Genomic DNA, 23,375 nt, shown 5'->3' on the forward strand with positions numbered 1-23,375 from the left:
GTCTCAGGTGGTCTGGGACATGCAATTTGTCCCCCTACCACACCAACCTGTCTCTCATGACCAACTCCTTCTGATGAGTCCCAAACCATGCGTCAGTTTGCAGCTCTTGCTTCAACTGCTGTGCGAACTCATCAGTGGGAGGTGAACTCTTTTTCTCCTGCCATCTGGTTGTTGCTTGCGCTGCTTGCTGCCTCCTGGGGACAACCAAACTCACTACCTCCTGCCAGATGCTTTTGTAATGAGGCATGCGGGACAGGGCATCAGCTAGGAAGTTTTTTTCCCCTGGGATGTACTTCAGCTCAGAATCAAATGTTTTGAAGAAGTGCGCTCATCTGACTTGCTTAGGGGAAAGCTTGCAAGGGGGGGGGAGTTTCAAAGCCTCTAGGTTTTTGTGGTCAGTCCAAACTTCAAAGCTCCTTCTAGGAACTGTCTCCAAGTTAGCAACGCCCATCGTACTGCAAAAGCCTCTTTCTCCCATGCCACCCATCCCTGTTCTGTTTCATTCAATTTGCAGGATGTGTATGTGCACGGCTGTAAATCCCCCTTGGCGTTTCGTTGAAGGATGACAGCCCCCACGGCCACATCACTGGCATCCATCTGGGTCACAAAAGGTTCTTCAGGGGTGCTTTAGCATGGATTCTGGAGCAAACAGCCCCTTCAATTTCTCAAACGCCGCTTGGCATTCCATTGTCCAGTTCAACAGCTGATTTGGCCAGGGCTTCTCACCCTCTTTTCCAGTCTTTAGCAACTTGGTGATCAGTAGGGCAGTCTTTCCAAAGGAGGGAATAAACTGCCAGTAAAAGTTTGCAAACCCCAAGAAACTTTGCAGCTGCTTGCGGGTACGAGGGGCTTGCCACTCCAAGATGGACTTGACCTCCATCTCTTTCCCTTTGCATGACACACAGTAGCTCAAGTAGTCCAATCTAGATTTATGAAACCTGCATCTGTTGGCAAGCTAGAAGCACGCAGCGGTCTTAAAGGCAGTAGGGTTCATAGCTTGACAATGTTACAATGTTTCTGACATCTGCCAGTTCCTTCAGAACTCTGGGATGTAATCCATCAGGTCCTGGTGGTGTATATTCATCAAGGTCAGACAAGTGTTCTCTTACCATTTTCTTGGTTATTTTAGTTTTTATTTCTAGTCTGTCTGTTACAGTTGTGTTTTTGGTAGGTTGGCCAATAGCTTCTTTTTGTGTGAAGACTCTCTACTGCCTGTTTCTTACTTGCCATCTTCTCTGTTTAGTGAACCAACTATTTCCATGACTTTTTCTTGTTATTTATCTGCTGAAAAGCCCAACTAAGAAAAACACAAGAACCATTAATTACTCTAATATAATCTTGAATGAGCAGAATCATTACGGTAGGTTCAAAGTGAAAACTAGCGCTGAAAAAATCTTCTCTAGCCCATCCTCTCTAGCAGAGTGTGTGCTTTGGGCTATTCTGTATGTGGTATTTATATGGTGCCTGATGTGTGTGGCTTTTTAGCCACACCCAGATTGGATCTTGAAGAATATATTCTAATTTTAGATTATCTCTGGGACCAAAACTAAACTAATTCTGTTTCCAAGTAAAATTTCAGAAAAATTTAATTTACTAAAATTTGCTTCATTCAGCCATCTGTATAGGGTAAAGTTGCTAGCTAATTATAAGGTTATAACCTATTGTAACTTTTGTATTATAATTGCTTAAATTGTTTTCATTAGACAGTAAAGTGGTGCTTCCACTTGAAAGTCTGAAACCAAGGATGGAGACAGCAACTGATGAGGTACATTGCTGTTTTGAAATGTTTAGTTGTTTAAAATTGTTTGTATTTAATTTATAAGAAAATGAATGTTTGAAATTAAGAACATTTGAAACATTGATTAAATTGGATTGATTCTTGTTGGGGGAGTCTGCCCATGCCTATATGTCTGCCCCTTATTTGGAATATAGACTCCATACCTAGTTGCTTGCCAACATATGGAAAGTAGCAGAAAACATTTGCAGTCCCACAACAGCTTTATAGAATGTAGACACAGATGCTTGTAAATTAAAAAAAACCCTTAAACAACCTGTGATCCATTTTAGAGATATTTCCTTACCTGAACAGAAACTGAATGACCAAGAGCAAAAAAGCAATAAGAGTGGGAGCTTAACCAGCTTAATCACAGCTGATTGATCTACTCAGTCTCCAGAGGACCATGGTTGGGCCAGTCTAGATGATCTCCAATGGCCAAAGGAAGGATTGGTCTGCCCAACCTCCAGAAAACTAGGACAGGACCAGTCTACTGAACCTCTGGGCAGTGGCCCGACAGTACTAAAGTGACCACAGATTTGCCAAATTTCAACCATATGGGTTTCCTTGATCCCCAATTTTGTATTTACTCTGTAAGTTAGCTCATTTGAGATACCCCATTTCAAAACTTGTTGCCTTGTGGTGCACTATTTTGCCCAGTTAAAGGTTACAGACAAAAGAGTAGTACATATATGTATATGCTGCATGCACTTTGTTTTGAAGTATTCCAGCTTCTAATTCATTTGTTTACCGGTAATTGAAATATTCCTCTTGTCCAGCATCATCACGATCACTTCTCATTTCACTTCCATTCACTCTGTTGGAAGCTATGTTTAGCTCTTTTGTCATTTAAAAAAATATATAAATAATTCCAGGTAAGGGAAATCATGTAGAAGATGTGTCTGTTACTCTTGCTTTCTCCCATGTTAATTTTTTAAAGGTTTGAAAATTCCCATAGTGTTTAAAAGAGTTAAGTTAGCTAGAGTGCATTTCCTGTGGTCACCATGCTTCCTGCCCTGCTTTAGAGACAAGACAGTAGTATATTACTGTTGTTATTCTTCTGCAGTTTATTCAGCAGCATGCTTGCTTTCAAATAGAGGTGTATTAGGCTTTGATACTGTTAAAGTTGAGATATTTTTTTCTCTTTTCTTCATAGCAGCTGCTGTGTACAAATCCAGAAAAGGAACTTCACTATGAAGAGAAACAATCCGAAGAGGTTCTTAAAAGTAAATTCATGTTTAATGACAGTAATTTTTATGATAAGTCATAATTTGGTGTCTCAATGAAATTACAGTATCTACATAGGCCTGTTTATCCAGTGACTTGTAGTGTCTTGAGGTATTTTAAAGGAAGCCTCAAAAGTTAGTCCCTCCATTGCATTTCTAGCAGATTTCAATTGAACTGAAGGACTTGAGAACAGTGGATCTCTTCCTCCCTGGAGGTTTCAAATGGTTAGGATGGCCACTGGTTGACAATGATGTAATTGATTCTTTCCCTTAGAAAAGGGTGAACTAATTGAGAACAACAATCTTTTCCAGTTCACATATTCTGTGATTCTATTTGTGAAAAGTAATCTGGAGATTTTAAATCTTATTTGTTTATAATATATGCCAGTGTGTGAGCGATCAAATAGAAAAGTGAAAGTTGCCTTCTCATTGATCTCTAGTAACAATGCAACATTTCACTCAAAGGGCCTGACATAGTTTCCTGCTAGTGTTCTTACTACTTTAGAACACCTTTTTCAGGTCATGGAATCTGCTGGTGAAAAATACATTCCCAGAACACCTGACCAGGAGGAACAACTCTAGTGAATAAAACAACAGAAAAATCCTCTTCTAGAAATTCTGCACAGTGCTGTTTGCCCTGTATTGTTGTGGGTATAATTGTAATTCAGATGAGTGATTCCTGGATACTTGTTGCTTGTACAAAGAATAGCTAAAATACATTTTCACGTGTAAGTTGCTTACATGGGAATCTGTTTATCTATTATTCTATATGACATTAAGAGTTACAATTGTATTATTTTTTCCACTACAGACATTTTTGGAAAGTTCCTCCTTCATTTAATAAAATTCAGTCTAAGTAAAAGGAAGTTGTTTAAAGGAGAGTCATGTCTTCTGTCAAAGATGTGTCTGCAGAGCAGACCAAGAGCTTCATAATCCAAAATTGCAAGGAACGTAAACACCCGTTTGCTGTTTAATGAACAGAGATCTAATTCTGTACTTGATGGTATATTTTTAAAACTGAAAGATTATTTCCTTTGTATCCCAATGTAGTAATAATAAAAGAAACCATGTGCTCACTTAAAATGATTTTAAATGAGCATTCACAATGAATAATTAGAATAACTGAAGTTAGCTATATTCTAAGTTTATAATAGGAAGTTCCAGTAAATTAGAATTTTAAACAACTGGGAGTTGCAAGCTTCCTGTCAGTGGCTCACCTTGACATTTCTATCCCCTGTGCCTTTTTCTGCCCTGGAGTGAGCAACTAGGGAGTATCAGAATTGGACCTTTTCAATTCTTTCTTGCTCCTTTGCTTTCTTGGAGTTTGTGCACTCTGGTTAATAAGAATATGGGAGCCAATTTCAGGTCTTCTCTTAATCCCAAAACCTCTTCTGTGGCACTTAAATAGCTCTGTTATCTTTTCAGACAAATGATGATGAAAAAAGGAGATAATTGTAATGATTACCTTAGGATACTTTAATTAAAGAAGCTCATTAAATATAACATTTTTCCTTCCCATCAAGTTAGAATCTTTTCCAACAAATAACATATATACACATATCCTTGATTTATTACCACAATGGAACCCAAAATTTCTATTGCTAAGTAAGACAGTTGTGCTCTATTTTACAACCTTTTTTGCCACAATGGTTTAAGCAAATCATTGCAGATGTTAAGTGAAACTTTTGATTGTTAAGTGAATCTGGCTTCCCCCATTGATTTTGTTTGTCAGAAGCTCTAGCTGGGAAAGTTACAAATGGTGATCACATGACCCTGGGACAGTGCAACTGTCATAAATACATTTTTTGGTAGATTTGAGGTATCAGATAGCACCCCTGTGAGGAAAGCTGTGCCTCATCCTGATGAACAAGCTTTCATGTTACCTCTGTCCGGAAAACATTGCAGAAAGTTAACATTTAGAAAGCAGCAGGCCCAGATAATACCCTGGCCGTGTTCATAGGAAATGTGCAGATGAGTTGGCTTGTGTTCTTACAGATATTTTCAATCTTTCACTGCAGCAGGCAGTGTTTTAAGCTGGCCGTTTTGTCAGTGCCAAAAAAGTCTACAATTACGGGACTCAATGATTACCAATTGCATTTACATCCATCATTATGAAATGTTTTCAGAGACTGATAAAGGGCATTATTGTATCCAGCCTCCCTCCAGCATTTGACTCACTTCAGTTTGCTTACCATCCAAATCACTCTACAGAGGATGCTATTTCTTCCGTTCTATCTGAAATTGGCACAATTAGAGGAAAGAAACACTCATGTGCTTCGTCACTAAACAATCATTCTTTAGCATCTAGTTGACATACTGGGCCTTTCAGGTTTTAACACTACCTTGTGCAACTGGATTCTTGATTTTCTTATTGATAGGTCTCAGTAATTGTGAGCTGGGACTAATATTTCTAACACCATTTTCTTGAGCACAGCCCTGTGCCCTAAGGCTGCTATTGTTCACCCTGTTGACCCATGATTGTCGTGCCAGGTTTGCCACCAACCATATTGTGAAGTATGCGGATGATACAACAGTAGTGGGCCTTATTCAAGATGACAATGAGGGTGCTTACCACAAAGAAGTAGAGGTTTGGTGAACTGGTGTAACAAAAACAGCCTGATTTTAAACATAGGAAAAGCTATGTCAATTTCAGAAAAGGGAAGTGGTTAGTAGCATCAAGCTAATAAGTAGGCTAGCTTGGTTGCTCAAGAGTGAAGCGGGCACAGCAGCACCTGCATTTTCTGCATCGCATGGGAAAAGTAGATCTTCCTTCCTCTGCCCTTACCACTTTCTACAGAGGGACGATCAAGAGCATCCTATTATATTGTATTACTGTCTGGTTTGCAAGCATTACTGCTTCAGACAGGAAGGAGGTACAGAGAGTGGTGAGGATGGCAGAAAAGATTATTGGTAGTTCACTTCCTTCTATCCAGGACATAGCATATAAGCGATGCTTGAACAAGGTCCACAGAATTGTCTGGGATGCTACATATCCTTTTCATGACCTGTTTTCCTTGTTACCTTCTGGAAGGAGGCTTTGTGGTATCCGAAGCAGAACATCCAGATTCAGTCACAGTTTTGTTCCATATAGCATCAACCTTGTGAACTCTCAAGTTTCCTCTTTCCACTATATATTGAAAATGGACAGAGATTAATATATAGGTGTGTGTGTGTGTGTGTGTGTGTGTGTGTGTGTGACTGTGTGTGTCTGTGTATAAAAGACCCACCCTGAAAATAAGCCTTAGCCTGATTATTTGGGGTGGGCCTAATATAAGCCCTACCCTCAAAATAAGCCCGGGGATGGGCATGGCCAGCAAAAGAGGCGGCAGGAGCCGATGGTGTCCAGCAGCAGCCACAGCCCACCAGCCCCTTGGTATAGCACAGGTAAGTCTGAGCACAGAGGCATTGGGGAGGCAGGGAATCCGGATGTGCTGCATGGCTGCCTGGCTCAAAGAAGGCTTTCATGGCGGCACCAGTAGCAGGCAGAGGCATAGGCATAGGGGGGAGGCAGGTGATTCCAGTGCGGCCATGGGCAAGTCAAAAGACAGGACAGAGTGGGCAGCGTATGACTCCACCTGCTGCCACTGCCACCAAACAAGCCTCCCAAGAGCCAGGCGGCAGTGCAGTATGTCCAGATCACCTGCCTCCTTTCCCCAAGCCTCTTCCTCCATCTGGCTCCGCCACACACTTTTCTCCCAGAGAGAGACTGGAAGCTTTGCTTGCGGATGGGGCTCTTGGAAAGAGAGTGAATTGCTCCAATTCCAAGCACCCCATTTGCATGCAGACGAAGCTTCCAGTCTTCCTCTGGGCTAAAAGTGTTTGGGCGCCTATAGGGCACTTGGAAATGGAGCAAATCACTCTGTTTCCAAGTGCCTCATAGGTGCCCAAACACTTTTCGCCTGAACAAAGAAATGACGGAGACTAGAAGCTTCATCTGCTTGCAAATGGGGCACTTGGAATTGGAGCAATTAGTAAGTAGACGAAGCTTTTAGTCTCTGTCATTTCTCCATCAGAGAGAAAAGTTTTTCTGCCCTGGGAAGGCCTGTAAGCTGTTGCGTCTGTGGGCAAGTAGATGGTGGGAAGGAGTGGGCGAGCGGCCGCAAAATAAGACATCCTCTAAAAATAAGACCTAATGGGACTTTTGGTCCAAAAAAGAATATAAGACCCAGTCTTATTTATGGGGAAACACGGTATGTATGTAGCATGTTTATATGCATGTTATTTATGTGTATGGGTAGATATATACTTTCTTTTGAGATCAGGTAAAGCACTTTCATTTATAATGTGGGCCAGTGTGCTCATAATAAAAAATGTTAATAAAGGTTATCTATCTAAATACATGCACCTAAATTTTGATCACATGACCAAGGGGATGCTGCAACAGTCATTAAGTGTGAAAACTGGTCATAAGTAACTTTTTTCACTTCTGTTCTAACTTTGAACGGTCAGTAAACAAATGGTTGTAAGTTGAGGGCCACCTTTCAAAGCTTTTTATCTTTTGCATCCACAAACTTGGAAAACAACTAAATGTGGCTAGTGTTTATCTTAATTGTGTTATAGTTTCCTCCAAGGCAGATGTGTAGCAAAAAGTATTTTTGTTCATGTGCTTTTATCAACAACTGATGCAAAGTGTTGTGGCTTTCAGTTTCTCTACATTTGGGGCAAACTTACAGAGATTTAGAGTCATAGAATAACTGACTTGGAATGGACTTTGGAGGTATTCCTTAATACTAAGATGTGTTCTCATTTAATGACCATAATTACCTGCAGTTTCACATATCCATGTTTAGAAAATACAGATATGTATCCACAGTAAAGGATTTTACCAATATGTGGGTTTGGGCTTCTTTTACCTTGGTCTCATTATCCACAGTTGTTAGACTGGATCAGAACTGTCACAAACAGCATCTAAAGAACAAGTGTACATAAATCTCCTATATCAAGCAAACGCTCTGTATAACACTCCCTGGTGGTAATGCAGTTCATTTGAAGAATAGAAAATTAGAATAGAGTAGAGTAGAAAGAATAGAATAGAATGGAATGGAATGGAATGGAATGGAATGGAATGGAATGGAATGGAATGGAATAGAATAGAATAGAATAGAATAGAATAGAATAGAATAGAATAGAATAGAATAGAATAGAATAGAATAGAATAGAATAGAATAGAAGAATAGAATAGAATAGAATAGAATAGAATAGAATAGAATAGAATAGAATAGAATAGAATAGAATAGAATAGAATAGAACAGAACAGAATCTTGGAGATCTAGTCCAGCCCCTGCTCAAGCAGGAGAACCTATACCAGTGATGGCGAACCTTTTAGAGACTGAGTGCCCAAACTGCAACCGAAAACCCATTTATTTATTGCCGGGTGGGCATGGCCGTGGTGATGCTTGTGAACTTGTCAGATGATCTTGTGCCAAACCAATATTCCCTTCATCTTAGTTCCATATCATTTCAGTATTGCAATGAGGCTGAGCAATCCACCTCCCTCTGTGTTATCATCCCCACCACAATGGCCAGTAGTTGATTGCTCATTTTCTCAATAAATCCTCAGTGCAATAGTACTGAACTCATGGAGATATCTGCTCTAATTAATCATGGGATATTAGCATTTGGAAATACATTGATGGGAATGAAAAAACTATATGACAAGCATCCCCCCATCTCCCCTCCTTCAAAATCCAGCAATTGACATAACTTAAGATTAGATATGTGGGTATCATGCTTCCAAGCACTCAATATGTCATGTCGCATTAGATTCTGAGTAATACTTCTATATTTCTGTTTTTGTTTTTTAGCCTTTGGAAATACACATGCTATGGACATAGAAAGTCAAGTTCTTAAAGAAAAATTAACAGAGGTATGCACTGGGATTTGGTTGTTTTAATGATTGTGGGGTTTTGTCTTCACTGGAAGAGAAGGGTTTTTTTAAAAAAAACCCTCATTTTCTGAAAATGGGTAAATGAAAATCAGTTTCAGATGGATAGCTCAATATTGTCTATTCCTGTAAGATCTCTCTGTCAGAGGTACAATACTTGATGAAATCTGGTTCAAAGGCAAGATGTGTTGAAATACATAAAGAACTGTTACTTTGCCCTGCTCTGATTCCTCCCTGGCCTACCTGGAAAGTTGTTGTCCAGAAAAGAAAGTTGCCAATCCAAGAGCAGTCCTTGTCCTTATTTCTCCTCTCCTCTCCTTTGGTTGCAGCCAGAAAAACCTGATCAGAAGGAAGAGAGTTTCATGCCAGAAGCAACAAGGAGTCCTACTATTGAAGAGGGTAAATGAGGGAGTTCAAACCATAGGGTTGCTTGATTAAGATAATGGTGCAAACAAGTTTTCATCCCTCTTTTGACTACACTTTTAGAAATCATTTCAAACAAACATTGTTATTTTGCAGGTAGAGGTACACGATGCCAGATTTTGGAAGAGGAGACTAAACAAGAAATTAATGAGGTACTGTGTGATTCACTAAAATACACTAGAAACAATATATATTAGGGACACATAATAGCTAATGACAGGTAGTTTTCTTTTTTATATCCAGTATCATTTCTGGATTTTTGTGTATCCCTGCTTGGAATGGCAATTATTATTTATAAATAAAACAAGAATCAAATTATTCCATTTCAACTGTACTCATGCTCACTTGCAAGGTCTAATATATCCTTGTGGTTACAATTACTGGTTTACAAAGCCATCTTGCTTTGTACCTTGTCCCAGATGGTATGCAGAAAGTCTGAAATTGAGGGGGGACAAACTGAGAACACTTTGTTTATTGTAACCAAAAACAGCCAAAATTGCTTAGGTTTGAAAAGGAGGTAATTTGGTAACTCATGTCAAGTAACATTGAAACAGGAAGATACTAGTCATACCCCTTGTCCTGAGGATCTTTCTGAATAAATAGAATGAGTTAATGCAGGGTGATGGAGAGAGCAAATTGCCAGAGTGTTTTAGCAGTATTAAATGGAGATAGTTCTCTTTAATCAGCAGTTATTTATTTATAATTCTTTAGGAAAAAACTGCCAACAACTCAGAAGAGATGCCTGAATGTCATCCTGTGGCTTGGAAACATTCCTCAGAAGCTGTAAAAGAAAAAGGTGAAACCAAGTGTGGTGCTTTTGAGTTTTCCATAAAAAACAGCAGTCCACAAGTAACTATTAATTGCATGACCCGCTAAATGAGTGAGAATTTGTTTACATACATTTCAATTTTTGAGCTGATAATGGTGATACAATGCCTTGTCTTAAAAGTTATTTTGAAGTGCCATGGTGGCGCAGTGGTTAGAATGCAGTATTGCAGGCTAACTGCTCACATTGCCAAGGTTGACTCAGCATTCCATGGTCGGTAAAATGAGGATCCAGATTATTGGGGGCAATATGCTGACTCTGTAAATTGCTTAGAGAGCACTGTACAGCATTGTGAAGTGGTATATAAAGTGCATTCAGAAAGCATTCAGACCTCCTTCCCTTTTGTCAATTTTGTTATGCTACAGCCTGATTCTAAAGTTGTTGAAATTCATTTTTCTCTCTCATTGATATACACTCAGTAATCAATAATGAAAAAGTGAAAACAGGACTTCTGGTTTTGTGCGGTAGCGACCGGTCGTGGGCTTGTGGTTTCTCCACATCCCCGCGGCTAATTTTGCCCTGCCTGGGGACCCTAAATAGGTCTAAGTCGCCCCGGAGAGGCGACAAAGAAAGAAGGGTGCTCCAGTGATTCTAGAATGGCGGCGGCTGTTCTGTTTGACTTGGGGAAAGCCTTCTAACTCAACAAGAGAAAGGCTGGCTATATTGCATTGACCAGCCCAAGCTACTAGCAACCGAAGTCCAAAAGCACTAACCAGCACAACTGTGAACAGCATGCTTGAAACAGGGTGAGGAATTCGATCTTCTCTTTTCTATTCTACATTCAATTTTCTGGAAAAGATCCCCAAGAAGCAAAATACCTCCGAAAGGGAAGGAGGGGGATTTCCACCCCACCCTTATACTAACAGAAGCAGTGAATTATTTTTTTATGGAGGATCAAAATATATGGAAGTAAAAAACAAATAGTTGCTGACACCTAGTGGTGGATGAAGACGATGACAGCTATGACTTTAGTATAAGACTTGGCAAAACCTGGGAAAAGCTAATCTGTGTTAGTGACCTTCAAAGATTTAACAAGAAAGAACAGCTGTGACCAAAAAAAGAGAGTAATCTGGGCTGTAGACAAAGAGAATTATAAATTTCAGGAAAAAAATCTTTTTTGAACTATTTGGTTTACAAATATCTGTTTAATTGGGACTCTAAAGCTATTTGCAAAGAAAAGAAAGGAAGAGAAAAACTCAAATTCTTGGCTATCATGGATCAGAGACATGTAGAAAGAACATATCAAGAACACAAATATTTCACAGGAGGAGATACATAGTATACTGCAACTAATTCAAACAACAATGACTTTAAACCACAAAGAAATCCAAAATAACTTTGAAAATATAAATCAATCTATTTCTAAGTTAACTCTACAACAACAAAAAATCCCAGAAAACAACAACAGAGAAGGAGAAGATAAAACAGATTAATGAATATAGAATTGAGAATAGAGACTTAAAGAAGGATCTTAACAAAACAAGGAAACATGATTTAATTCTAGTGGGAAAAAATTCACAAGAATTGGGGGGAAAAACTTATCCCTTAAGACTACAAAATAAATCTTAGGACAAGAAAACAGATTGGATAAAATGGACTGTAGAGATGTCAGGAACATCGGAGAGAAAGGAAATGATAAGAATAGTGGAGAGAAAGAAAGAAAAAGATTTTCAACAAACGTGGAAAGGCAGAAACCCCATACAAAGACTCTTCACCTGATTCACTTTTTATATCTACAGCAACATTTACGAACATACAGAGAAACTTTTTGATTCAGCAAAATATATTGATTAAGAAAGATACTGGGCAAAGGAAAAAGACTAAAGTGGAAACCAAGAAAATAAATGATGGGACTTATTAGAGAGAATACTTAAAAAAGAAACATTTATTTGAATATGGTTAAAGAAATAGAAAAGTTTTGGAATATATATGTCATTCTAAGAGGGATGAATTCCCTAAATAATATACTATGCTTTTTCCCTTTTTTGTTCTCTTTCTTGATATGAGTAATATAAAAAAGTTGAAATGACTAAGATAAAGGAAATGTTTTAGATATTTAAATGTAATTGAATTCAAGAAAATTATAATGAATAAAAATGTTTTGAATAAGAGTTAAAGGACTAGATGACTAGATGTATTAAATGGAATGTTTAAAGATTAAATATATTTTTAATTATGGTTAAAAAGAATAAGAAATTTAGGAAGTAAATATATAATAGCTTAGGAGGGATATATATTTTAAGTAGTATGTTATTTTTTATGTTTCTTTACTCTTGCTCTCCTTTTTTATTGTTTTATCTATTTCGTAAGAAATGTAAAAGTGTGAAATGGTTCATATGGAAAAATAGATTTAAATTTTTAAATGTAATTAATTTTTGAGAAAATCTTAACCAGTAAAAATACCTATAATTTGGTGGGAGAAACAAATTAAAATAAGGACTGTAACAGGATCTAGGGGGGCCTTCGCACAGGTTCGCCTGGTGCGTCAGTTGCGGCCCTATCTTAGCCGGGATGATCTATGCACGGTCACTCATGCGCTCGTGTCCTCTCGTCTGGACTACTGCAACGCTCTCTACATGGGGCTGCCCTTGAGGTCCACCCGGAAGCTCCAACTGGTACAGAATGCAGCCGCGAGAGTGGTGTTGGGAGTCTCCCGATACTCCCACGTTACACCTCTGCTCCGTGAGCTGCATTGGTTGCCAGTTGTCTTCCGGGTGAGATTCAAGGTACTGGTAACAGTGTTCAAAGCACTCCATGGCATGGGGCCGGAGTACCTCAGGGAACATCTGCTGCCGGCATCAAGCTCCCTGCGCCCTGTGCGTTCCCACAGAGAGGGCCTCCTCAGGGTGCCACCGATCAGAGAATGTCGATTGGTGGCCCCCAGGGGGAGATCCTTCTCTGTGGGCGCTCCGGAGCTGTGGAATCAGCTACCGGTAGAGCTCCGGATGGCGCCTGATCTTCGCTCCTTTCGCCGCGATCTTAAGACATTTCTGTTTGTACAAGCTGGCCTAGCCTGATGGGGATTGCTGGGGTTTTATCTTTGGTCTTTTAATTTTTCTTGGGGTTTTTAGTACTGTATTTCCATTGTTTTTAACTAGGGCAATTGTTTAATCTTTTTTTAATGTTTGTATTTGCTATTTTATTCTGCCCTGTGAACCGCCCTGAGTCCTCAGGGAGAAGGGCGGTATATAAATGTTATTAAATTAAATTAAATTAAATCTATGATAAGGCAACCAGAATGATTGGATAGAAAAGAAATATTGTATTAATGTGACTATTATTTTCAGGAATATTGGGGAAAAATATATATTTAATTGTTATCTATCAAAACAATAAGAATTGTATTAACTCAATGTTTGCAGAAGAGGATATTTTGGGAAAAGAGGAAATCAACTAAAACCATTATATGTATTATGGATTATAGAAATCAATTGTTAATGATTGTTTTACAATTGTAACCCAGACAACACACTGTTCACCAATTATTGTGATTTATGTTTTTTTAAAAAAATCAATAAAATATATTACCAAAAAAAGTGAAAAGAGAAGTTTAGAAATGTCTTTATATTTATTGAAAAGAAAAAATTGAAATATCATATTGATATAAGTATTCAGACCCTTCACTCAGGACTTTGTTGAAGCATCTTTGGCAGCAATTACAGTCTTGAGTCCTTTGGGTTATCACCTGACAAGCTTTGCACACCTGGATTGGGAGATTTTCTGCCATTCTTCCTTGCAAGCTCAGTCCATCGATGGACAGCCATTTTCAGGTCCTCCAGAGATGTTCAATACGGTTCAAGTCAGGGCTCTTGCTGGGCCACTGTAGGACAATCACACAGTTGTCCCTAAGCCACTTCTGTGTTGTCTTGGCTGTGTGCTTAGGATTGTTGTTATGTTGGAAAATGAACTTTCAGCCCAGTCTGAGATCCTGAGTACTGTGGAACAGGTTATCATTGAGGATATTCCTGTACTTTGCTCCATTCAGCTTTCCCTCGACCCTGACCAGTCTCCCAGTTCCTGCTGCTGAAAAATACTCCCACAGCATGATGCTGCCACCACCATGCTTCATTGTTGGGATGATATTGGGCAGGTTATGAGCAGTGTCTGGTTTCCTCCAGACATAACATTTAGAACTGAGGCCAAACAGTTCAATCTTGAATTTCATCAGAGCAGAGAAACTTGTTCCTCACAGTTTGAGAATCCTTTAGGTGTTGTTGTTTTTTTGCAAACTCCAAGCCGTCTTTCATGTGTTTTGCACTGAGGAGAGGCTTCTGTCTAGCCACTCTGCCCTGATTGATGGAGGGCTGCAGTGATGGTTGTCCTTCTGGAACTCTGTCCTATCTCCACATAGGGTCTCTGGAGCTCAGTCAGAATGATTATCAGGTTCTTGGTCACCTCCCTTACTAAGGCCCTTCTTCCCCAATTGCTCAGTTTGACCAGGCAACCAGCTTTGGGAAGAGTCCTGGTTGTGCCAAACGTCTTCCATTTGAGAATTATGGAGGCCACTGTGCTCTTAGGAACTTTCAGTGCAGCAGAAATTTTATAGTAGCCTTCCCCAGATCAGTGCCTTGCAATAATGCTGCAGGCAATTCGTTTAGCCTCATGGCTTTTGCTTTGCTACAGCATGCATTGTCAGCTGTGATGCCTTCTATAGAGATATGTGCCTTTCCAAATCATGTCCAATCAATTTAATTTATTACAGGTGGACTCCAATCAAGGTGTAGAAACATATCAAGAGAAATGAGAGGCACTTGAGCTAAATTGTTGCAAAAGGGTCTGAATACTTATGCAAATGTGATATTCAGTTTTTTTTCTTTTTAATAAATGTACAGATATTTTAAACTGTTTTCACTTTGTCATTATGGGGTACTGAGTGTAGATTAATGAGAAAAAAATGAATTTCAACAACCAGAGAATTAGGCTGCAGCATAACAAAATTGACAGAAGTGAAGACGGTCTGAATACTTTCTGAATGCACTGTAAATCTAAGTGCTATTGCTATTCCAGAAAATTTGAAACTTTAGCTTGAAAAGCCTCTCAGACAAGTTAGTCAGAAGGTGCACAATGATCATTTTCTGCAAGCAGTTGGCTGTGCAATGTTAGCAGTGGAATTGCAATATTTATATTAAGGGCGTTTCAAGTTTCCTTGAATATTATTTTTCCCTATACTCCCTACCTAGTGATCTGGACATGGAATCTAAAGACACAGCTTAAAAAATTATTCAGAAGTGACATGGAAAAAGAATCCATTAACATTTAGCTGTTACACTCAAAGGTGTCTGCAGAGGGGGCAAGCGATAAAACAGGTGTGATGATGTCATGTAAGTGCTGTGCATCAGATGATGGGAGACAAGTAGCATTTTTGTGATGACATTGGTGTGTATATGGTATTACCGATTTGCTACTTAGGATGTTCGTTGTATCTATTTGCCTCCTAGGATGTAGGACCTGCTTCCTACTCCTTTTCAAATAGATAAATTAGATGTGAGATCCAATTTGGGTCCGTCACTGGGACCAGAAATTTACTCTTCTGAGCTAAATGATTAAAACTTGGGAAATGGGTCCCATGTCAGTTAACAGGAGTGCTGATTTACTACCAGTTTATCAAATAATTAGGAGCCAAAGGCTTGGCAACACAAGGAAACAACAACCAGTCACCAGCCATCAACACACCAATCAGCCAATAGGAAGGCACCACATAAACATGACTCACAGAACAACCCAAAGCATGTATTCCAGTAGAGAGAAGTTCCCTGAAGATGGGCTCCAGCATGAGTCTGAAAGCTCAGAAGAATAAATCTCTGGACTCGGTGACCAACCCAGATTTCATCTCGCATCATTATTCTGGGACATGTATATTTGCCTTCATTTGTGAGATAAATTATAAACCATTCCATGCTGGGAATATTGTGTTGAACAAGACAAAGTAGAAAGTTGGTTTTCTATTATTTGACATTTCTGTCCTGTAAAAGCAATATGCTTATTTCTATTTTTTGGACAGTTGGTTCCTGATTAATTTTTAGCATAATAAATGGCCATATAAATGTGAATTTTAGATCCATGATACAACAAAATAGAAGGCAAATAATTATCTGAAGTTTATTGAGGTTGTCATAGAGGTAAAAATGATGGGGTGTGCAGCAAGTGGAAGCCAGACTTATGCTGTTCTGAGAAAGTCAACGGATTATGCTATTGCTAAAAATAATTATATAAGCATTTCATATAAGTTGGGTCTCTTGAATTTCTTTCCTACAGATAAAATTATTGGCAGAGTGGATATTTCTAACACTTCAGGTCTGGAATCCAGTTTGAATCCTGTTGAGGGAAGCAGTCTGGTCAGTGTCAGTCATGCATTTGAAAGTTGCTCGTATGTGCTTCAGATGATCATGTTTTACCCAACTGTAACAATATAAAAGACAAAAACTAACAAACAATTCATTAATGCTTTTCTAAGTAATCAAGATAATGGCTACATTGCAGATGACTCATGGATCAAAATCCTAAACAGTTTAGTTCCTAATGTAAGCTGAACAAAGAAAGAAAAAAAACCTTCCTTGTATTGTAAAAAATGAACCCCCTGTCCGACGAGGCAAAAGAATGCGACCGGAACGAGAGCTGGTTCTTCTGAGCAACGTTTATTCCGCTCCATAAACATTCACCCGAAGACAAATGAAGTCAGCGTTGGTTGCACAGCACAACCAACGCTGCTAAATAGCTGGCGAGGCCGATACCCATCACCACGCCCAAACAAGCCAACAACCTACACCCCCTACTTAAGCACCACCCCCCCCTGGCCTCCGCCCTTTGGACCCTGCTCTCCATGTGGACCTCCGTCCCGTACCGCAGGTACGTACCCTCCCTGTCCCCGACCCACCACCACTGCAGACGGTAAGCCACCCCCCAGCCAGGGCAACCCCCCTCACAGCCCCGAGTCCTTACACCCCCATCACCCCCCACAGGTCCCCGAACTGCCGCGGCCTGCACAGCCTGGGCTGTCTTCTGGCGACGCTTGCCCCGCAGCTCCTCGGCAAGGCCGGCAGCAGGCGGCCTTCGTGCTGATGTCGCAGGCGAAGCCTCGGAGCGAGCCGTCTGCTGGGGAGGTTTTGCAGGCGCGTTTTCCCCCGGCCCGCCGGAAGGCCCTGGTGGCTGCTGGGATGTCCCGGTGGCCACGCTCTTCCCCAGGCTGCCGGTAAGCCTCGGTGGCGGGAGGGCCGGATGCAGGCGTCTGCGGCTCTTCCCCGGCCTGCTTGGACACCCTGGTGGCTGCTGGGATGTCCCGACGGCCGCGCTCTTCCCCGGGCCGCCGGAGAGCCTCGGAGGCGGAAGGGCCAGATGCGGGCGTCTGCGGCTGGTCACGAGGCCTGTCGCGGGCGTCTGCCGGCCCACTGGTGAGTCGTCCTGGGGCCTCGCCGGGTGTCGGGCCTGCTGGGCCCGACATGCCACCCCCCCTACCAAGGGTCCTCCTGCAGGGATAGAAGACAAAGATAAACGGCCGTCCACCCCACGCATACCTTCACCCCTCCGGCCCCCTGGCCTGCCGGGGTGGGCACGGTGGAACGCCCGGATTAGGCGAGGCGCGTGGACATCCTTTCCCGGCACCCATGAGGCCTCCTCCACTGGGTACCCCTTCCACCGGAGAAGGTATTGTGTGGCACCCCTCCGCACCCTGGAATCCAGGACCTCCTGCACCTTGTAATGGTCAGCACAGACGGGCCCTGGACCCCCCTCCCCTGCTGCCGCGGTGGCCGCTGGGGCGGGCTTTAACAAGCTACTATGAAACACTGGGTGGATTTTACCCAGGACCTTCAGTAAGCGTAACCGCACTGTTACCGAGTTAACCACCTGAACCACCCAAAACGGCCCAAGGAACTTGGGTCCTAGCTTCCTGCAGGGGACCTGGAGCCGTAAGTACTTGGTTGACAAGTATACCAAGTCCCCCACCCTTGGGGTGTCGAATGGTGTACGCTTTCTGTTCGCCTGCTCTTTGGCTGCAGCAGCAGACCATTCCAATGCCCTTTTTGCTGCACCCCAAGCGTCCTCAATCTGTTTCATCCACTCCTGCGGCAGGCATGGGTACCCCTCCTAGACGCATTCAGTGATGGGAACAAAGTCGCGTCCGGAAACTACCCGGAAGGGGGAGAAGCCGGTACTGCTGTGGACGGCGTTGTTGTAAGCCACTTCGGCGAGTGCTATCAGGTCCACCCAATCGGTCTGTTGATAGGAAACGTAGCTCCTAAGGTACCGCTCCACGGCAGCGTTGGCGCGTTCTGCTGCCCCGTTGGTGCTGGGGTGATAGGCCATACTCAGCCCCTGAGACGAACCGATGTACCGCAGAAAGTCCCTCCAGAACCGTGCCGTGAACTGCACCCCCCGATCCGAGATCACATGGCGCGGCACTCCGTGTAAATGGTAGATTTGTGTGATGAACAACCACGCCAGCCGCAGGGCCGATGGCAATCTCTTGCAAGGGATGAAGTGTGCTTGCTTGGAGAACAAGTCGACCACTGTCCAAATGACGGTGTGCCCCTTGCTCTCCGGCAGATCAACAATAAAGTCCATGGCTATGTCTTGCCATGGCTGTGTGGGGTCAGCCACTTGCTGCAGTAAGCCCAAAGGTTTCCCGACCTGGGGTTTTGCGGTAGCACAGACGTGGCATCACCGCACATAGTCCTCGATGGTGTTCTTCATACGTGGCCACCAGAATTGTCGGCGCGCTAGGTGCAGGGTCTTTACGAACCCAAAATGCCCCGCCTGCCTGGCGTCGTGGCAGCGGTAAAGGACCCGTGCCCACATAGACTCGGGTACGTACATCCGCGTCCCGTGCCACGCCAGGCCTTCCCGCATGGTCAAAAGTCCCAGGTTGTTCCGTAGCCAATTGTCCTCCTGGAGGGCCCTTCGGAGCGCCTGGCACAGTCCCTCCTCCGCCACCCGCCCTACGTTTCCTCTTCAGACCCCCCCCCCTGTCCTTGCTGGCACGAGCGCCTGCACCACCTCCTCCCTCTTGCTGTCAAATTGCGGCATGCGAGACAAAGCATCCGCTAGGAAGTTCCTTCCCCCCGGCACGTATTTCAGAGCAAACTGGAAGCGACGGAAATACAACACCCACCGGACGTGTTTGGGCGACAACCGTCGAGGGGTCTGCAGGGCCTCCAGGTTTTATGGTCTGTCCACACCTCAAACGGGTGGGAGGCCCCTTCCAGGTGGTGCCGCCAAGTCTCCAGGGCCCAACGAACCGCGAATGCCTCCTCCTACACCGCCCAGGCTCGTTCGGTGGGAGTCAGCTTTTTGGAGGCATACGCGCAAGGCTGCAACAACCCTGCATGGTTCCATTGGAGGAGGACGGCCCCAAGAGCAACATCGCTCGCGTCCGCTTGCACCACATAGGGCAGGTCGGGATTCGGATGCAGCAGAATGGGTTCCTTGGCGAAGAGGGTTTTCAGTACTTCAAAGGCCCGCTGACACGCCATGGTCCACACCAGCTTGAGCCCTGGCTGTGGTTGTACCTTCAATTGCCGTGTCCGTAGGAGGTCCATAAGAGGTAGGGCAATGGCCGCGAAACACGGGATAAACTGCCTGTAGAGGTTTGCGAAGCCTAAGAAGCTCTGCAGTTGTCGACGAGTCCGTGGGGCCTGCCATTGTTGGATGGCGTCCACTTTCTTGGGATCCATCTCCACTCCAGCTGCCGATATGCGGTACCCTAGATAATCCAGTTGGGCCCTATGAAATTCGCACTTGGACAACTTTACGTAAAGCTGCATCTCCCGTAGCTTCGTTAACACCTGCCGCACGAGAACGACATGCTCCTCCATGGTGTCAGAGTAGATGAGAATGTCGTCCAGATACACCAGGACTCCACGGTACAGGAACTCGTGTAGAGCCTGGTTGATTAACTGCATAAATACAGCTGGGGCCCCTTGCAGCCCGAACGGCATTACTCGGAATTGAAAACTGCCAAGGGGACAATTGAACACGGTCTTCCATTCGTCCCCAGCCCTGACCCTAATCCGGTAATAAGCCTCCCTCAAGTCCAGTTTTTTGAACACCCGGCCCTTGGCCAAATGGGCCAGCAGGTCCTTCATCAAGGGAAGGGGGTAGAGGTGCTCCACGCACACCGCATTGACCCCACGGTAGTCCACACACAAGCAAAGGGTCCCATCCTTTTTCTCACGGAAAAGCACTGGCGCCGCCACCCTGGACCGTGCAGGCTGAATGAACCCCTTCTAGGTTCTTGTCAATATACCTTCGTAGCTCTTGCATCTCTTTCGGTGACATGGCGTACATGCGGGGTTTGGGCAGCCTGGCACCGGGTTCCAACTCGATGGCACAGTCCGTGGCCCGGTGGGGCAGCAACGTGTCGCACTCCCGCTCATCAAAAACCTCCATTAGATTGGAGTAGGCCCGGGGCACGTGTGCCTTCAGGTCCTCCCCAACCCCACAAGCTTTCTCCTGCTCCCCGGTGTCACCCGGACCCAGAAAGGTACGGTGAAGTGGGGGCTCAGGCCCCAAGCCCAGTCGAAGGTGACGGCAACCCCCCCTCCCACCAGATCGTGGTCCCCCACTTGTCCAGCCAAGTGAGCCCCAGGATAACGGCCTCCATCATGGAGGGAACTACTACGAACCGCAAGGTCTCCCAATGGGCCCCCAGCTCTAGTCTGACCGGCTCTGTGACATGGGTTATGGGAGCCCCACCCAAGAGGGATCCGTCCACTTGCTGAAACCGAAGAGGGGTTGCCAGGTGTCGCAGCCGGATACCCACCGCGGCCGCGGTTGCCTGGCTGATAAGGCACCGGGTACTCCCCAAATCGATCAAGGCCCTTACCGCCCTCCTTTGCCCTGTAAGGGGGCTCACCAGCAAAACCGGGAACACGAACGGACACACTGGAGCACTCACCATCGGGTCCTGCTCCTGGTCCTCAAAGCCTTCAGACGGCGTGGGTTGAGCGGCCACTGGAACGGTCACCAGGGGAGGTCTCATCATCCGGCATGCTTCATTGGCTACCTGGTAAGTGGCCCGGGACCACTCCATGGTCCTCCTAGCAGACAGGGCCCGCGCTGGGGAAGCAGTGGGGCCCATTAGAGCTGGCGGCAGTGGGCACTCAGCCGCCCGATGACCTGGTTGGTCACACCTGAAACTCCGGATGGCTGGCTGCGTCGGCTGTACGGGGGTTTTTGCCGTTGCCAGCCCAGGCCGCTCCTCCGGTTTTGCTCTCTCGACAGGCCGCCGTCCCGCGGTCGTCCCTTCGGGCTTCCCTCGAGTGTCCTGTAGCCCGATGTCCAGCTCAATGGCCACTCGAAACCAATCTTGAAGGCGAGCCGGTACTCCACGCACCACACAGGCAAAAGAGCATCGTCAAGCCCGGCCTTGAAGTGATGCACCAGAAGGTGCTCTGGCTAGGAGCGCAGTTTCCCAGCCACCTTCCGGAACTCCCCAACATAGTGCACCGCCAGTCTTCCCTGCTGTCGCAAGGCCAACACCTCGGCACAGTGCACCTGTGAAATGTCCTCAAAGCGACCCCGTAGAGCCTCCAAAAAGACCCCAAGATCCCCAAGCTCACGGGCATGGTCACAGTATAGGTCGGCCGCCCAGGCCGCAGCCTCCCCCTGCAGGCAAGCCGTCACTGCCACAACCATCGCCCACTGGGATGCGTAGGCCTACCCGTACTGGTCAATGTGGTTGATCTTCTGACCCAGGAACATCGCCAGGTGATCTGGATGCCCGTCGTAGACTGCGGTTAGGGGTGGCGGGCCCCACACAACTCCCGGTCCCCAAGGACCTGAGGGCAACCCCTGGACTCGAGGGCCCACGTCTGCCCGCAGCGGCTGCTGTCTCGGTCTTCCGCCTGTCCCTACCCAGGAGCCCGTGCCGCTTGGTGCCAACTTTGCAGGGACTGGCTCTTCGGGGGGGACCCCCGTGGGCCTCACTTTGTCCGGACGGGCCCCGAAAGCGTGGGCTGGCCATGCGGAAGCGGGGCGGGCTGGACCGCCTAATGGGGGCCCCAGTGAGGGACCACTGCCCCAAGTCCGAATCATCAGGAACAGTCCAGGTGCCGGGCTCCCGTCCTCTCACCTCCCCAAACCTGTCCCTGATTACATCCATGGTGTGGCTACCTGGGGCAGTGGAGTAGCTCCACTCCTCCGTTGTCCTCTGTGTAGCACCGCTCCCTCCACTCCAAGGATGTCCCTCTGGGCCGGGTCGCCTGTCCCTGGTCGGGTTCTTTGCGTCCCACAGCAGAGCCCGTCCACCACTCGCCTCCGTGGGCCCGATCCCCGGCCTCCTGGGAGCCCACAACAGACCCCTCGAGAGGAGGAGGCCTTTCCTTTCGCCGCACCGAGGGCAACGCCTCCTCAAGCAGCCCAGCGGTGGCTCCGGCCACCTCCTCCGTGGCAGCCGACGGTGCAGCTCCCTGCGTGCCCTCCGCCATGACCTCACTTGAAAAGCTCTCAGCCAGGAAAAATTGAACGCTGACTTACTATCAGCCCCCCGTCCGACGAGGCAAAAGAATGCGACCGGAACGAGAGCTGGTTCTTCTGATCAATGTTTATTCCGCTCCATAAACATTCACCCGAAGACAAATGAAGTCAGCGTTGTTTGCACAGCACAACCAACGCTGCTAAATAGCCGGTGAGGGCAACCCCCCTCACAGCCCCGAGTCCTTACACCCCAATCACCCCCCACAGGTCCCTGAACCGCCGCGGCCTGCACAGCCTGGGCCGTCTTCTGGCACCGCTTGCCCCACAGCTCCTCGGCAAGGCTGGCAGCAGGCGGCCTTCGTGCTGACGTCGCAGGCGAAGCCTCGGAGCGAACCGTCTGCTGGGGAGGTTTTGCAGGCGCACTTTCCCCCGGCCCGCTGGAAGCCGTCCGGGCCGAACACGGCCCGCTGGAAGGCACTGGTGGCTGCTGGGATGTCCCGGCGGCCGCGCTCTTCCCCAGGCTGCCGGTAAGCCTCAGTGGCGGGAGGGCCGGATGCAGGCGTCTGCGGCTCTTCCCCGGCCTGCCAGGAGGCCCCGGTGGCTGCTGGGATGTCCTGGCGGCCGCGGCTGGTCACGAGGCCTGTTGCGGGCGTCTGCCGGCCCACTGGTGAGTCGTCCCGGGGCCTCGCCGGGTTTCGGGCCTGCCGGGTCCGACAGAACCTTTTTGAGTACACATAGTCCTCAAGTTACAGTTGTAATGAATTCTGCCCATTACGGTTGCAAGTGATGACGGCCATAAAGTAAAAAGGCCTCACAACAACCCCCAGCCTT

The 23,375-nt window shown here is 45.4% G+C and overlaps 1 protein-coding gene across 7 annotated transcripts in view; it reads left to right on the forward strand.

Annotated features, from left to right (window-relative positions):
* Nucleotides 1-23,375, forward strand: part of BOD1L1 (biorientation of chromosomes in cell division 1 like 1) — a 180,129-nt gene that overhangs the window by 135,518 nt on the left and 21,236 nt on the right. For 4 of the 7 annotated variants that reach the window (XR_014027070.1, XM_081332391.1, XM_081332394.1 and 1 more), the window contains exons 3-9: nucleotides 1,704-1,765; nucleotides 2,931-3,000; nucleotides 8,805-8,866; nucleotides 9,214-9,283; nucleotides 9,404-9,459; nucleotides 10,019-10,103; nucleotides 16,389-16,468. Coding sequence is in view for 5 of the 7 variants with exons in the window: in XM_081332391.1 (XP_081188517.1) it covers nucleotides 1,704-1,765; nucleotides 2,931-3,000; nucleotides 8,805-8,866; nucleotides 9,214-9,283; nucleotides 9,404-9,459; nucleotides 10,019-10,103; nucleotides 16,389-16,468 (485 nt within the window). In the remaining 2 variants the exon portion in view is untranslated. Of the gene's footprint in view, nucleotides 1-1,703; nucleotides 1,766-2,930; nucleotides 3,001-8,804; nucleotides 8,867-9,213; nucleotides 9,284-9,403; nucleotides 9,460-10,018; nucleotides 10,104-15,313; nucleotides 15,445-16,388; nucleotides 16,469-23,375 lie in introns of those variants that run through there. The other 3 variants (XM_081332392.1, XM_081332378.1, XR_014027071.1) reach the window with 3 other exon arrangements.

The sequence above is a fragment of the Vipera berus genome (genome assembly GCF_964194415.1).
Source record: "Vipera berus genome assembly, chromosome: 7".
Lineage (NCBI taxonomy): Eukaryota > Metazoa > Chordata > Lepidosauria > Squamata > Viperidae > Vipera > Vipera berus.